This window comes from Pelobates fuscus, chromosome 7 (genome assembly GCF_036172605.1).
Source record: "Pelobates fuscus isolate aPelFus1 chromosome 7, aPelFus1.pri, whole genome shotgun sequence".
NCBI classification, from domain to species: Eukaryota; Metazoa; Chordata; class Amphibia; order Anura; family Pelobatidae; genus Pelobates; species Pelobates fuscus.
In genome coordinates, this window is record NC_086323.1 from 55,861,214 (window position 1) to 55,876,350 (window position 15,137).

General features: G+C 40.1%; 1 protein-coding gene across 7 annotated transcripts in view; it reads right to left on the reverse strand.

Moving 5' to 3' along the window:
- Positions 1-15,137, reverse strand: part of CACNA1E (calcium voltage-gated channel subunit alpha1 E) — a 738,678-nt gene that overhangs the window by 387,130 nt on the left and 336,411 nt on the right. For 6 of the 7 annotated variants that reach the window (XM_063428300.1, XM_063428305.1, XM_063428301.1 and 3 more), the window contains one exon: positions 9,026-9,292. In XM_063428300.1, coding sequence (XP_063284370.1) covers positions 9,026-9,292 — 267 coding nt within the window. Of the gene's footprint in view, positions 1-9,025; positions 9,293-10,270; positions 10,371-15,137 lie in introns of those variants that run through there. The other variant, XM_063428303.1, reaches the window with a different exon arrangement.

Consider the following 15,137-nt stretch of genomic DNA (forward strand, 5'->3'; position numbering starts at 1 on the left):
CGAGTTTTTCAGCCCATTTTTTGGGCTGAAAAACCCCAACTCGGCTTATACTCGAGTCAGAGTCTGTATTATGGCAATTTGCATTGCCATAATACAGACTGGGGGGAGAGGGGGGCTGGCAGAGCTGTAATTACCTTTCCTGCAGCTCCTGTCAGCTCTCTCCTCCTCCGCCGGTCCGTTCAGCACCTCGGTCAGCTCCCAGTGTAAGTCTCGCGAGAGCCGCGGCTCTCGCGAGATTTACACTGGGAGCTGACAGAAGAGCAGAACGGACGGCGCAGAGGAGGAGAGAGCTGACAGGAGCTGCAGAACAGGTAAGTTACAGCTCTGCCAGCCCCCCTCTCCCCCCCACTGAACTGCCACTGGACCACCAGGGAAGGAGAGCCCCCCTCCCTGCCATATATCAAGCAGGGAGGGGGGACGAAAAAAAAAATATATAAATATAATAAGAAATAAAATAATAAAAAAAAAATTAATAATAATAAAAAAAAGGGGTATAAGGACCACTATGGGAGGGGTATAAGGACCACTATGGGAGGGAGGGGGGTATAAGGACCACTATGGGAGGGGGGGGGGTAAGGACCACTATGGGAGGGAGGGGGGGGATAAGGACCACTATGGGAGGGAGGGGGGGGATAAGGACCACTATGGGAGGGAGGGGGGGGATAAGGACCACTATGGGAGGGAGGGGGGGTATAAGGACCACTATGGGAGGGAGGGGGGTATAAGGACCACTATGGGAGGGAGGGGGGGGGATAAGGACCACTATTGGAGGGAGGGGGGTATAAGGACCACTATGGGAGGGAGGGGGGGTATAAGGACCACTATGGGAGGGAGGGGGGGATAAGGACCACTATGGGAGGGAGGGGGGGGATAAGGACCACTATTGGAGGGAGGGGGTATAAGGACCACTATGGGAGGGAGGGGGGGTATAAGGACCACTATGGGAGGGGGTGGGATAAGGACCACTATGGGAGGGAGGGGGGGTATAAGGACCATTATGGGAGGGAGGGGGGGGGGGTATATGGACCACTATGGGAGGGATGGGGGGGGGATAAGGAACACTATGGGAGGGAGAAGGGGGATAAGGACCACTATGAGAGGGAGGGGGTGGGATAAGGACCACTATGGGAGGGGAGGGGGAAGTAAGGACCACTAGGGGAGGGGAGGGTAAGGACCACTAGGGGAGGGGTGAGTCAGGACCACTGGGGGGGGGAGTGAAGGAACACGGGGGTGGGGAGGTAAGGACCACTGAGGGAGGAGGAGGGGAAGTCAGGACATATGGGGGGGGAGGGGGCGGCAACATTTTTTTTGCCTACGGCGGCAAATATCCTTGCACCGGCCCTGCACACACTGCATTCACACACTGCATTCATGCACACACACACTGCATTCATGCACACACACACTGCATTCATGCACACACACACTGCACTCATACACACGCTGCACTCATACACACGCTGCACTCATACACACGCTGCACTCATACACACACGCTGCACTCATACACACACACATACGCACACACTGCATTCATTATACACACACTGTAAATAAATATTCAATTAATATATTTTTTTTAGGATCTAATTTTATTTAGAAATTTACCAGTAGCTGCTGCATTTCCCACCCTAGTCTTATACTCGAGTCAATAAGTTTTCCCAGTTTTTTGGGATAAAATTCGGGTCGGCTTATACTCGAGTATATACGGTACATAATATTTATATTCTGTAGTACACTGATTGGCCACTTGTTATGCCCTTTCGGTTCTTCTGAATCAGTTTTCCCAAAAGGTTGCACAGATGAAATGCATTCAAACCGTATTGCCACGTAAAATAATAAATCCCGAATGACCCGAAATGATTTTTTATATGAATCAATTTGGCCGAACTGAACTTTCCACAGTGCACACGTTTAAGAAGTACCTTATGTGATCAGTCAAGCTCGACACAGCTAAGAAATTAATCTTCATATCAACCGTACCATGCAGCGTCCATAGGTAAATCATTGCCGAAAATATTCTATTATTTTGTTATTTTTTCATGAATTTAAGTGCCATAGAATTCCTCCTTCTGTTTTATTTAAAAAAAAATTGATCATTTGTGTTTTATTATTTTTATCCCTGTTACTTTGCATTAGACAACAGGATACATTGCAGGGTTATTCGGTGAAGTGAGGATTGAAGGTAAGTTTAAAGTTAATTTCTAGTCAAAATAGCCAAACATGATAAATTCTCTAATTCAGTTACGCTTTCAGTTCAGCTACTCTGGTCTTAAATTTGAAACTCATGTTGAATTTACTTTGAATTCTCACTTGAGTAAATAACCCTGTTGAATATGTTAGAAATCCTTCCTCAATGATACACTGTAGTTTATTCACAAAAACGGGCATTCTAGAGGAAGAATGCTGGCCATGCTGACAAAATTCCCCATCTTAATTATTTTCCACCTCTGGAATTTTAGCCCAAAATGTTCAATTGCCCTGCTAATTCCCACTTTAGTGAATAACTCACATTATATGAAGACATCATCTTCCCACTCCTACATGGTTATTCAATAAAGTGGGAATTGTTAAGAGTTCAAAATGAATTAAAGTTTTTAGGTCAAATTGCAAAAAACTGTGGTGCTAAACAGGGCCTCGAATGATGTCAATGGAATTATTTCAGTGACTCATTGTTCCCTTCGTGTTCTTTTACTGAAACAAATTCTGCCTCATTAAACTCTTCAAAATTGTCAATAGGCCCTTAACAGCCCGGGGGGGGAAATAGTGTTGCAACAATAAATAATGTATAATGGGCAACAGCCTGGGGTCTTACAAAATTTATGTACATACTCCAACCAAAAGCAACACACTTAAATAATATCAGGACCCAGTATTGAATTCTGAGCCAGAGGGTTAAGAACCAGTGGATTAAAAACTTCATAGCCATCATAAAACAAAAATAAGAGGTAGCTTTTAGCAAAGGGAGACAAACTCACAGTTCACATTGTCAGCTCCCAAATATAAAAATGAAGAGTGAAATAAACAATCTCGAAATATGAAGCCTCTTTCATATCTAACATAAAATATTTATACAAACAAAATTTATGACTGGGCAACTAAAGAATCAGGACAATAATTAACAAGCAAAATAGACTAGGTCAAGATAATTAAAATATTTTAATTTTAATAAGAGTATATTATTCAGTCTGTGAAGTGCATGACACCAGTACATAATAATACAGTTAAAGGAACACTCTAGGAACCATAACCACTACACCACTGTAGTAGTTATGGGACCAAGAGTATCACTGCACCATCCCAAGGCAGTTACATTATTTTAGTATGGTTTGACAACTTACCTGGGTCCAGCCAGGTGCCTGCTGATGCAGCCAATGCTTAAGGTCTTCTTTACTGACATGTAGGACTGATCAAAATAACTGAGAGCTTCAGCTGAGTGCTCTCAGCCAATGACCGTGGTCCTGCTTTGGCCCCATGTCTTAAACCGGGCTGTATTGTTTATGGAGCGTAGAGTGTTCCTTTAAAAGTGGACACAGATCGCACGAGGCTGAATCTGAATTCTTGACAAATTGGATAGTAATTAAAGTACAACAAAAAGTGTAAGTGTGCCTTTAATAGACTTCTAACAAAATGGTACCTGCATTGTGGTGGTTATAATAAAACTAATATCCAAATTTACTTTGTATTTTGTACTGAAATATTTACCCATTTTAGTTTCCTTTGATGCACCAAACTATGGCCTCAAATTTATACTTTTTAATAAGTTTTTCAAATGATTTAATATTTTTAGATAAACATTTAAAATTATTTTTGCTAACTTTTAGGGGGCAACCAAAACAGTTTTCGCTCTTTATTAGACCATGACATTTAATCTATACATTTTGCTTGCAGTTTTGCTAACAAATGTATAGACTGGTAGAAAAACCTATTAAAAAAAAAAAATATCTCCCACCTGTCAATGAAGTCTTCAGCATACACTGTATGCCAGGGAATTGATTGATAAACGAGAGCCGAAGAAACCACCCAAAAGTGGTACTTCTGCTCTCTGCCCATAGGCAACGCTGGCTAGGGAGTATAGGAACAGAGTGACTGATGACAACGAAGCCAGCATGTCGACGTCATGGAAGAGGTTTGCCCTGCCTGGAGAAATGTCCCCAAGCAGATAAAACCAGAGGAGAAAGCAGAAAAAACGTGATGGCAGATCAGAGGTGGGTCCTACTGAACTGTAACACCCACCTCTGTAATTACATCACAGGAGAGTGGAGGCTGAGGGAAGTGGTGTCTAAATCTAAATATTTTCAAATGGAAATGTTTTTCAACATATTACACCATTTTAAAGGTTTATGCAAAAATACTACATAATTTAAAAGGTTTATCCAAATAAAGGCAAGTGTCATGTGATTAAATCCCAGCCTTCACAAACCTACTGCAGGGGTGCACCCCTTCCCCCCCCCATACTAAATTGGTTTAAATATTGCTTATCCTCTTATCCTCTTTATTGCTTTTGTGAATAAAGGATCACAAGGAAATTTAAGTGTTGGTATTTTGTTTACATCATGGACAACTCAATTTTGCATTAAGTGGTTAACAACGTGCTTACCATAAGACTGAACACTCAAACAGAAAAATGGCAACACGTTAAAACATATAACAGAGGTTACTTGCTAATCCTGAGCTCTGAGCTTTTCTGCAATGAATCATACTGATTTTCCTAAAAAAAAATCTTCATTTAACAGATTTGGATGTTAATGACTAATGAGTTGGGAACTTAAATCAGATTTCAGAACACCAAAAAACAATGCCAACTAGCCCAATGCCAACTAAGAATTCAGGATATATAGACAAGAGTGCCAAAAAGATAGATTGTCAGTTCTTGTACAACTGTAACTTACATACTCATGGTTGGCAGAGTATGACAAGATAACACGTACTTTTGAGAAAGCCTATGTTTTAGGTGAAACATGTTAAGTGTTTTTGACATATTGTTTTACATATTTATTTTATTTTGTAACTACTTTTATTGTTTTTTATTATTAAAGTACTTTTTTTATTGGACCTGCTCTTGCTGCTGCCTGATTTTTGAGCTACATTCATGGTGGGGATAATAGCACCTAAGCGTATTGGATTGAGCAAACCATACTTTGTTTTTAAGCATATGAGTTGGTCTTTTATCTTTTTTTAATTGTGTTTCTCACCCTTTCTCACAGTGTACACTATTTGTGGCTTTATTTCTCTCTCTCTCTCTCTCTCTCTCTCTCTCTCTCTCTCTCTCTCTCTCTCTCTATATATATATATATATATATATATATATATTAACTGAGAACTACCATCTGCACCTGTATCCTTGAGTGGGGATCATACCACTTCACACGCTTTCCTTGGAGCATTATCTATGGCTCCACTACATGTGAGTGCAAATTTTATATTTATACCAACCCCTGCTCCATACCTTTACATACTTCACCATATACAATTTTTTATCTTATTTTCAATGAGGATACCGCCCACTACCATGAATATATGAAGCATTCACCTCGCACTTGATCCTTAGGCAGGGATTTTTCCGCCCAGGTGCATAAGTCTGAGTTGTATTGAAGCTCCTAAAAAGTGTGAGTGCACATTTTGACTTATATAATTTCTAGTTTTAAATACTACACTATTGTGTTCCTTTGTTTTTTCTTTCTTTCACTACATATACCACAACGAGGACTATTTGGGCGCTGCACGTCTCCCCTGTTTTCTATCCAGAGTATGACAAGAGTTGTATTTTTTTTTTACAATCTACCTTTTGAGTCTGCTAAGCAGCTATTTGATATACAGTAAAACCATCATTAAATCTCCTAAACAGTAGAAGTAAAATGAGAACCCAATTTGTTGAAACAATGCCTGCTTGTTTTTCATTGTGAGAAAAAAAACTGCAGGAGTCTCTAACCTGAATGTAGGATAATCAAAACTGTGCCTAATGACTTAACTGTAGATTAGTCTGTGATTACAATTCTTTGTTTTAAGTTACAGATAGAAAACAATTCCTGGTTATTTTCGTCTTAATTTAGCTTGTTTTTGTTAACGCTACTTTGAGGACAGAAAGATCCCTGCTGTTTGGAACCTGATTTATTTTTAACCAGTAGAAGTTCTTTAAAATTCATGCGGAAAGTGAAGGAATTCAGAACATGGAGCCTCTATAAATGGCTTAGTGAAATGTTTTTTGCACTTCATCCTCCTACAGCAAAATATTTGCATCATTGGCATATTCAGAGCTAATGCATTGCGATCGCAGTTTAGCTAATTCCTCACATTTTTGCCCCCAAGAAAACATCCTACAGAATAAAAAAAATCTGCCCTATTAAGTACTGTGATATGCCACCTCTCATCATGTAACATAATAATCAGCCACAGACTCTATAGATGGCTCTATTTACACACGGAAACAAAAGAGATAGAAGTCAGCCATGTAAAACTTGATCATCTAGGGCTGCAATCCCGCAAGAATGTTCTCTAATTAACATGTAATCAAACAATTAACATTGTCTTTCACTGAGCGATATGCTACGTATTATGCAGAAAACCCATAAAGTCTGTGACCCTAAAAATCTGGAGTCTGACATTCCCCTATTGTATTTTACAGGACAAGTACTAATACAGTTTGATGGCTACACAATAAAACAAGATTGAAATCAGACTTGTGGTTATTTTTTATATGGATTATTGATCACCAACAATACATTTTAATCCTTCTTACTACTGCAGGGAGAGGGGGAGGGGGGGGGGGGGGGGTACGGGACGCAAACATTGTATATTGCTTTTCTATCAGATGGCTCAATGTAAAATAACATGTAAAATATATTAATACAACATAATGTAATATCAATAACATGGTACAGAACACATTTTCACTTGGTGTCATCGTATACAATAGTTTTGTGATGGCTCATTCTACAGCATGATATACATATGTTGACACTCTATAAATTAGAATTATCATTGATAATATAGAGTAGCAGGAATACTATTTCTACTGTATACCTATTGAACTAAATGCTCACGTAAAATCTAGATATGTCTAATGTTACCAGCAAACATGACCAATGATCATCTGTTTGAGGTGAAGAAGGATTTACCAGTAACCAGTACCAGTGGTTTTGATACAAAATAAGCTGCGTGGGACAGTGATATAGAGGATTAGTCTGGGAAGAAAAGCTTACGGTAAATGTGGCACATGGCACATGGAGCAACAAGCTGTCTGCTCAGCAGTGGAAATCACACAGAAATTAGGAGAATAATCAGGTTATCAAAACAAACACATATACATGCTACCTAGAGCATTTCCTTTAAACCTCATTTATGTTGCAAAACAGACTGCCAGGCTGTTTGAGCATCATGGGGAATGTTTATAGATATATATATAGATGTATATAGATTTACAGAGATGGTCAACTGTAGATCTCCAGTCATTGTGTGCAAAGCATCCAAGGAGTGGTAGTTCTGCAACTCCTGTGGATTTATCTATAGATCTTTGAGTTCTACAGAATGTCAACATTGCTGTCCAAGGTTCTAAAATCTGAGACACTAGAGATGGACAGGTGTATGGCCATTCTTAGCTGATGTCCAGCGTTCTGAAATCTAAGATGATATAGAGCTGGACAGGTGTATGGACATTCTTAGCTGGTGTCCAACATTCTGAAATCTGAGACACTAGAGATGGACAGGTGTATGGACATTCTTAGCTGTTGTCCAACATTCTGAAATCTGAGACACTAGAGATGGACAGGTGTATGGACATTCTTAGCTGCTGTCCAACATTCTGAAATCTGAGACACTAGAGATGGACAGGTGTATGGACATTCTTAGCTGCTGTCCAACATTCTGAAATCTGAGACACTAGAGATGGACAGGTGTATGGACATTCTTAGCTGCTGTCCAATGTTTTGAAATGTGAGACACTAGAGCTAGACAGGTTTATGGTCCTTCTAAGCTGCTATCTAGGGTTCTAAAATCACAGACACAATATAGCTGGACAGGCCTGTGGCCATTGCTGGCTACAATGATCTGAAATCACAGACACTATATAGCTGGACAGGTATATTATCATTGACAGAAACAATCCTCTAAAATCACAGACACTATGTAGCTGGACAGGGCTACGGTCATTTCTAGCTGCTGTCCATGGAACTGACAACAGATCCATTATACAGCTCAATGAGCTTCTGTCCATGGTGCTGAAACTGAGTCCAAGTCACTGGAAAGCATCGCCATTCTAAGCACTATTAAACATGCTCTCCCGCTTTAGAGATCACTTGGCTGTTTTCATTATATTGTAAGTGTGTTGTCAGGGATGACTGAATCTGAAAAGAGGATGATTTGTCATCACTACACTAGAAGTGATTGTATTGCGGTAGCGGAGCATATCTATGAGCATCAGGGTTTTTAATAATTAATCATTGCGATAAGAAGAAGGGGGGTGCTGGGGGTGTTGATCGCCCTCTTCTGCTCTAGCACAGCCATGCTACAATGTAACTGAATAACAGGTGAACTTCTGCTCAGGAATACTTTCAGAGGGGGGGAGGGGGGAGAGAGATACATCCCAGGGCAGAGAATAACTCAAAACTGCTCAGCGAGGTGTCTGGATGGAATCACACAAATACATTGTTATTTATTTTATATATAAGTCAAAATGAACATCGGTGCATCATGCTACCATAGGCATACAAAGACACCAATACATCAGGGTTAATATTATTATTATCATACAGACTAGCAGGAGATATAATTCCATTAAGGAAGAGGATTGTGCGATTAACCATGACAACAATGTGTTTATTGCTTTTTGATCTAATTTCACCCCATTGCATTGTATGGTTGTACCCAGGCACATTTAGGGAGGGGTTAAAGTGAAAGGAGTACTTACCTGATTTTCAGTATACCGACTTACAGACAGAGCCAGGAACTGTACCTGCACTTAAAGGGACGTTAGCATATACCTTCCTAGAGGTTGCAAATCCCAGCAAAATGATAATATAAAGGATATGGCCAGTCGATAAGCTTCTTCGCATATTTCCTGACAATGTTATCTTCTCCAAAGATGAAGAGAGACCTGTTCACCGTGAAACAGTTCTGTCTGACCGGGATAGGGTTGTATAAAGCCATAGTCCTTGCCCTTTGAGCTTTGGATTGTTTGAAGGCTGCTTGGGTCCCCACCGGAGCAGCTGGAGAGCCTTGAAGGGTCTTGCTCCTTTCTGATACCCCATCTCCAGAACTCAGTCTGCCAGCCACTACCTCTCCGAACCGAGCCATCCTGCAAGTTAGGAGACACAAAGGCAAATTAAGCTCGATCCAAACAGAGAAATAAAACTAATGGGAATTAACTGATGAGATGAGGGAGGGGGGACCTACTGAACGATCATTCAACAACCATCACTCACTGTATTCTAACGAATGTGAGATACAATAGTTGTATGTTATTGTATCAGCACTGAAATATAGATTCGAACATTCTAAAGCAAACATCAACAGCACAACTAATATCTTGGTACAAGGGGTGATCTACAACAAATAGCCAAGCTATTTAATTAATTGAGTTAAGAAAAATCTGCAGAAAAAAAAAATATATATCTCACATAAAGGGTTACTAATATGCACCCAGAAGAAACACTTACATGAGAATCTGATACTGTTATTTAACTTGACAAGCACAAGGGGGTGAATAAATATAACAAATATGTAATGGATGTAAATGATATTAATAGCAATAATAATAATAATAATAATAATAATAATAATATCACTAGTTTAGCTATCAAGCTATGGAAAATTAGATTAACATACATAAACAGAATAAAGGACAGGGAAGGGGTGCAGCATCGAAGGGTACAGGTAGCAAATGCTGCAGCAGACTGTTCTTAGTTGTGTATAGATTAACTTCCTGACAATAGCATGCTGAGACCCACAGATATATCCAGGAATCCAGCGATGCAACACACTCAATACGAGATAACAAACAAACAAACAAAAAGCAAAACAAACGATCACAAAGCACTGACTGCAAAGGATTCACAAAACGAGACGCTAAATAGCCTTTGCAGCATTGGGTGGGGGAATGAGACATAATTAAATCGGTTTAAAATGAACAAAGCAGCCAGTGATGCCCAGTTCAAGCAATAAAATCATATGCAACATCTAAGACAAAAAAAAAATAAAAAAAAATAAAGGAATTCTACAAGTCTACTGATATTGCTACAAATGTATCACAAACAGAAAATAGAAATCGACATACATAGTGCAAGCTGGTCTCTACTTGCTCCTTCCCTTGCAGATCTGCTTGTGTGTGTTGCAGGCAGCATTAACATGTAGATGTCCTGATACCAAAATGAGCCTCACACATATATTTTTCTCATGGAGACAACTACAGAACATGCACACACCCCACCCCCTTCTCTTTCATCTTAATTGAAGGTGCTTCTCGCAGACTGTTGCTTTCTAACAGAATCACCTCCCCCCCTTGCTCTTTATTTTACATTCTTTGTTTAAACATTAGTTCCATCCACCCATTATCAGGGTCCCACCAGGTCTCTCCTGGTGAAGAATCTGACAGGTCACAGCGAGAGAGAGCAAGATTCATGCTGTGAAAATCTGTACGTATTAATAAGCACAGGTCATTAGCATCTGCAAGATGTTATGACAGACAAAGCAACAACATACAAATGAAAAAATCAACCAAACATGTAAACAGCCAAATGGTAAGGATTCTCAAGGGGCAACTAGCCTGAAAGTTTTCAATCTGCTTCTCTAAATTCTGCAGGTGTGTACAGAGCCTTTAGAATAAAAGAGACGTGGATGGTCAGCTAGCCAATGATGTGAGGACATCTATTCTGTGTCTCTCTCTCTCTCTCTCTCTCTCTCTCTCTCTCTCTCTCTCTCTCTCTCCCTCTCTCTCTCCCTCTCTCCCTCTCCCCCTCTCCCTCTCCCTCTCCCTCTCCCTCTCTCTCTCCCTCTCCATACATGTGCAGTAGATCATGAATTAGAGGCATGTATATAAAATTATGCTGTGAAACATTCTGAAGTGGCCAAGTGACACATGTACCTTTGTCTATTAAGTTGGAAAAGAACCAAGCATTACATCATTTAAATGACCTCAGTGACTAAATGATGTAATCAATTTTCTGAAACCCGCCCAGCTTTCTTTAAAACATCTTCTTCCCTTATAATGATAATTGGACACCAAAGTACATGAATTCATTTGAAAGATTACTAAAATGATTAAAGAAAAAAATTAATAAACATCCGTATTTTTTTGCATGATACCAGATGCATGTGTTCCTGTTAGAAAATAAAATGTAAAGACCGACTGCACCATACCATCAAGACCATTTCCTCTCATGTCTAAGAGGAAGTATGCAGCATTATGTTTTAAATTAATTGTATTAAGTGATACAGATGTTCCATGTGGATCTATGTTTTTCATGTCCATGTATTTTCCTTTCACTAGTTGCATGAGGAATTACTGAGTATTCACACGTGTGATGTTCATACATGGGTGCAGGGGATCAGTACTTCTCCTCCACAATGCAATGGAAGGACCAGCTTGGCTTCACATTTCCTACTTGAAAGGGGCAGTACTGGCAAAAGGTGACAGCTAAGTAAATTTCTACAAAAAAAGCAGATGTTCTGGATTGACTGTCATATTTGGATACAGTGGGAGTGGGATAGCAAGTGTTCTGTAAAAAATGGTCCAAAGTACTAAATATGGCTTAATCAGCATGTAAACCGGTGGAATCAAAAAATTGAATTCTACCGGTGACCAGCCTGGTGTTACATTTTTGTACCACATTTTCAGAACAGAACTATTTGATAAATCTCCCCCTATATATTTTTTTAACTTGATAAAGATAATCCAGTAGGGCAAAATGTAAATCCCAAATGGTTGTACGATTACAATTATAGTGATGCTTTTCCAGCCTTTCAAGATGGCAAAGCAACATGACACTTATATTAATACATCTGAGGATGTACCTTTTGTATATCCCTGTATCCAAACAATCCTTCCTTTAAGGATCTCACCTCTTAAGATTAATATTTAGTGATTGCAGCCACTGATTATAAAAAAAACAGGTTTCTCTTTTGCTGGCATTAGGTATTTAGAGACAGTAGTATGCCACTGGGAAACGGTGACATCTGCTCCTTAAGTCCTTAAGGACCAAACTTCTGGAATAAAAGGGAATCATGACGTGTCAGACACGTCATGTGTCCTTAAGGGGTTAAAGGAACATTATAGTGTCAGGAATACAATTGTGTATTCCTGACACTATAGTGTTAAAAGCACAATTTATGTGGCCGCCCCCCTTGCCTCCCTTTAAAAGGGCATAAAACATACCTTTTTTCCATGTGGCTGGTTCCGCCCCCATTGCGCCTCCTTGACTGATATGATCAAAATCTCAGCCAATCCAATTCTTCCCCATAGGAAAGCATTGGGAGGTCTTTGCACATGCATGGCAACACACATTGCTGTACCAATCAGCTCTCCATACATTGACAGCATGGACATACTGAATGTCAGTACTGCACATCTTGTGGACATCTAGGTGACTGCCAATGGAGGTGTTCTTAGGCAGTAATGTAAACACTGCCTTTTCTATGAAATGGCAGTGTTTACATTGAAAAGCCTGCACAGAGATACTATACTCACCAGAACACCTACATTAAGCTGTAGTTATTCTGGTGACTAAAGTGTCCTTTTAAAGATTTAATAATTCATTAATTAAGGAGATGAAATGGGCAGTGGTTTACAACCCATTAAAATTCCAAGTATTATGATCATTACATACATTACAATGAAAGAACCAGTAAAGCCTTATATAGGAGTATTGGATTGACCATTGGTGAGAGAGCTGGATTACATTGCAGGAGATAGAATAGCTGGCAACATTGAGGAAGTGTGGGAGAAAAAGTGTGTAAAAAAAAGTTTTTTACGTAAATGAAGGGGACCTAAAACTAATCTGCAACTTGCGATACTGCAGCATTTGTACAGGTTTGTATACTCAACGCTGGTGTTTCTTTTAGTTTGATTCAATAAATAGTTAAGTCAAAACCTGATCTGCAAAATGTAGTTACAAAGTCTGAAAATAAACTGCCTCTCAATTGGTTTGTTGCATGGAACTTTGTTTTAGTTTTTTTTGCATTATGAGCATAGCAAAATTAACCCTGCATTTTTAAATGCTAAACATGTTTTTTAACGGAAATTGCATTCTGTCATTTAATATTTAATGACACCACTTGTTGCAGCTTGACAAGACCAAAAGGCATTGAGGTTGACACAACAATATAGTTGTAAAAAAAAATCCACTTGAGGTTTTGAGATCCATTTAGTAATCAGTAAGTGCTGTTGTAATATATATTCCAACTTCCGCAATGAAGTCCAGGAAATCCCATAGAAGTTTTCTTTAAAGGGACACTCAAGGCACCCAGACCACTTCTGCCCATTGGAGTGGTCTGGGTGCCAACCCCCACTACCCTTAACCCTGCAACTGTAATTATTGCAGTATTTATAAACTGCAATAATTACCTTGCAGGGTTAACTTCTCCTCTAGTGGCTGTATACTAGACAGCCACTAGAGGGCACTTCCGGGATTATAGCACATGCGCTATGTGAGGACCTCCAGCGTCACTAAAATTCCCATAGGAAGGCATTGAAGTCATTTTCAATGCTTTCCTATGAGGAGGTCTAATGCGTGTGCGCGGCATTGCAGCGAATGCGCATTAGGACTCCCCCGCTGGCGGGCGTGATCAGTTTCCCCAGGCGGCTGACGTGGTGACAGAGGAGCATGGGTGGACCAAGAAGCAGCGCCGAGGAACATCGTCGCTGCCTCTGTTAAGTCACTGAAGGGGTTTTGACCCCTTCAGCAACTGGGGATGGGAGGTGGGAGGGAGAGGGGACCTGCAGTGCCAGTAAAACGGATTGTCCCTTTAAACATAAGCAGAGCTGGCCCAAGACATATGGCTACCGGTATACAAAGAAAAAAATGTTACCCTAGTCCTACTCACTAAAATTAAGATTCAGACACACCGCATAGTGAGCAAACGCATTATATTGGGATTTTTTAATTTTTTTATACTGACATATGTGGTGTAAGAGTTTAACACATAGCTCCACAGCAGCACAACTCACAGCAAGGTGTGTTGTTTATGAGTGTATCACAGAGCAACCCAACTCTGAGAAATGCGTGATGTGCATGAGTGTATCACAGAGCTCCACACCATGATTATGTGAAACAGCCCCACCACAGCAATAAAACTCATTATGAATATATCACAGAGCTCCACTTGTCGGGAAGGAAGTCCCTTCATGCAAGTCTTCACATGTATTTTAGACACAGATGGAGAGAAAAGGCTATGAAATGCCAGGCCAGCAACATTTTTAGTGCAAGTTTATGTGTGCCCATCTCTAGAGCCGGGGTGGCCAAATTGCTCCTCAATGGCTGTATAATTCCCATGATGCTTGTCAGCTGGGGGTCTACCATTTCCCAATACTTGCATGGTGCTATATATATACAGTTGCAAGAAAAAGTATGTGAACCCTTTGGAATGATATGGATTTCTGCACAAATTGGTCATAAAATGTGATCTGATCATCATCTAAGTCACAACAATAAACAATCACAGTCTGCTTAAACTAATAACACACAAATACTGAAATGAAACTCTATGTGTGTGTATATATGTGTGTTTTTCTTTGGGGTTGGTATGTAAATATAGGTATCTATTTGTGTGTAGTGGTGGCATTTAAATGCAAGGGTGTATTTGTGTGTGGTACTGGCATTTAATGTAGTGGTGTTTTTGTGTGTAGTGTCTGGGTGTTTGAATGTAGGAGTGCTTTGTAGGAATTTGTGTAAAACAAGGGTGTATGAATGCAGGGGTTGTATTTACATATAAACATGTAGACGCACACACACAGATGTACACACAAGACACACAAATCGTCATGGGAATGGATTATAGCAGGTTAGGGTAGGCTGAGGCTGGTAGGAGTGGGCTGCTGCTGGTCTAGGTTATCTCCCTTCTGTCTCCCCTCCTCTTCCATCCTAGCTCATGGGCAGCTCAGGGAAAAAGACAGGGTCATATCTAAAGGCGCAGATATCGGGGAGCAT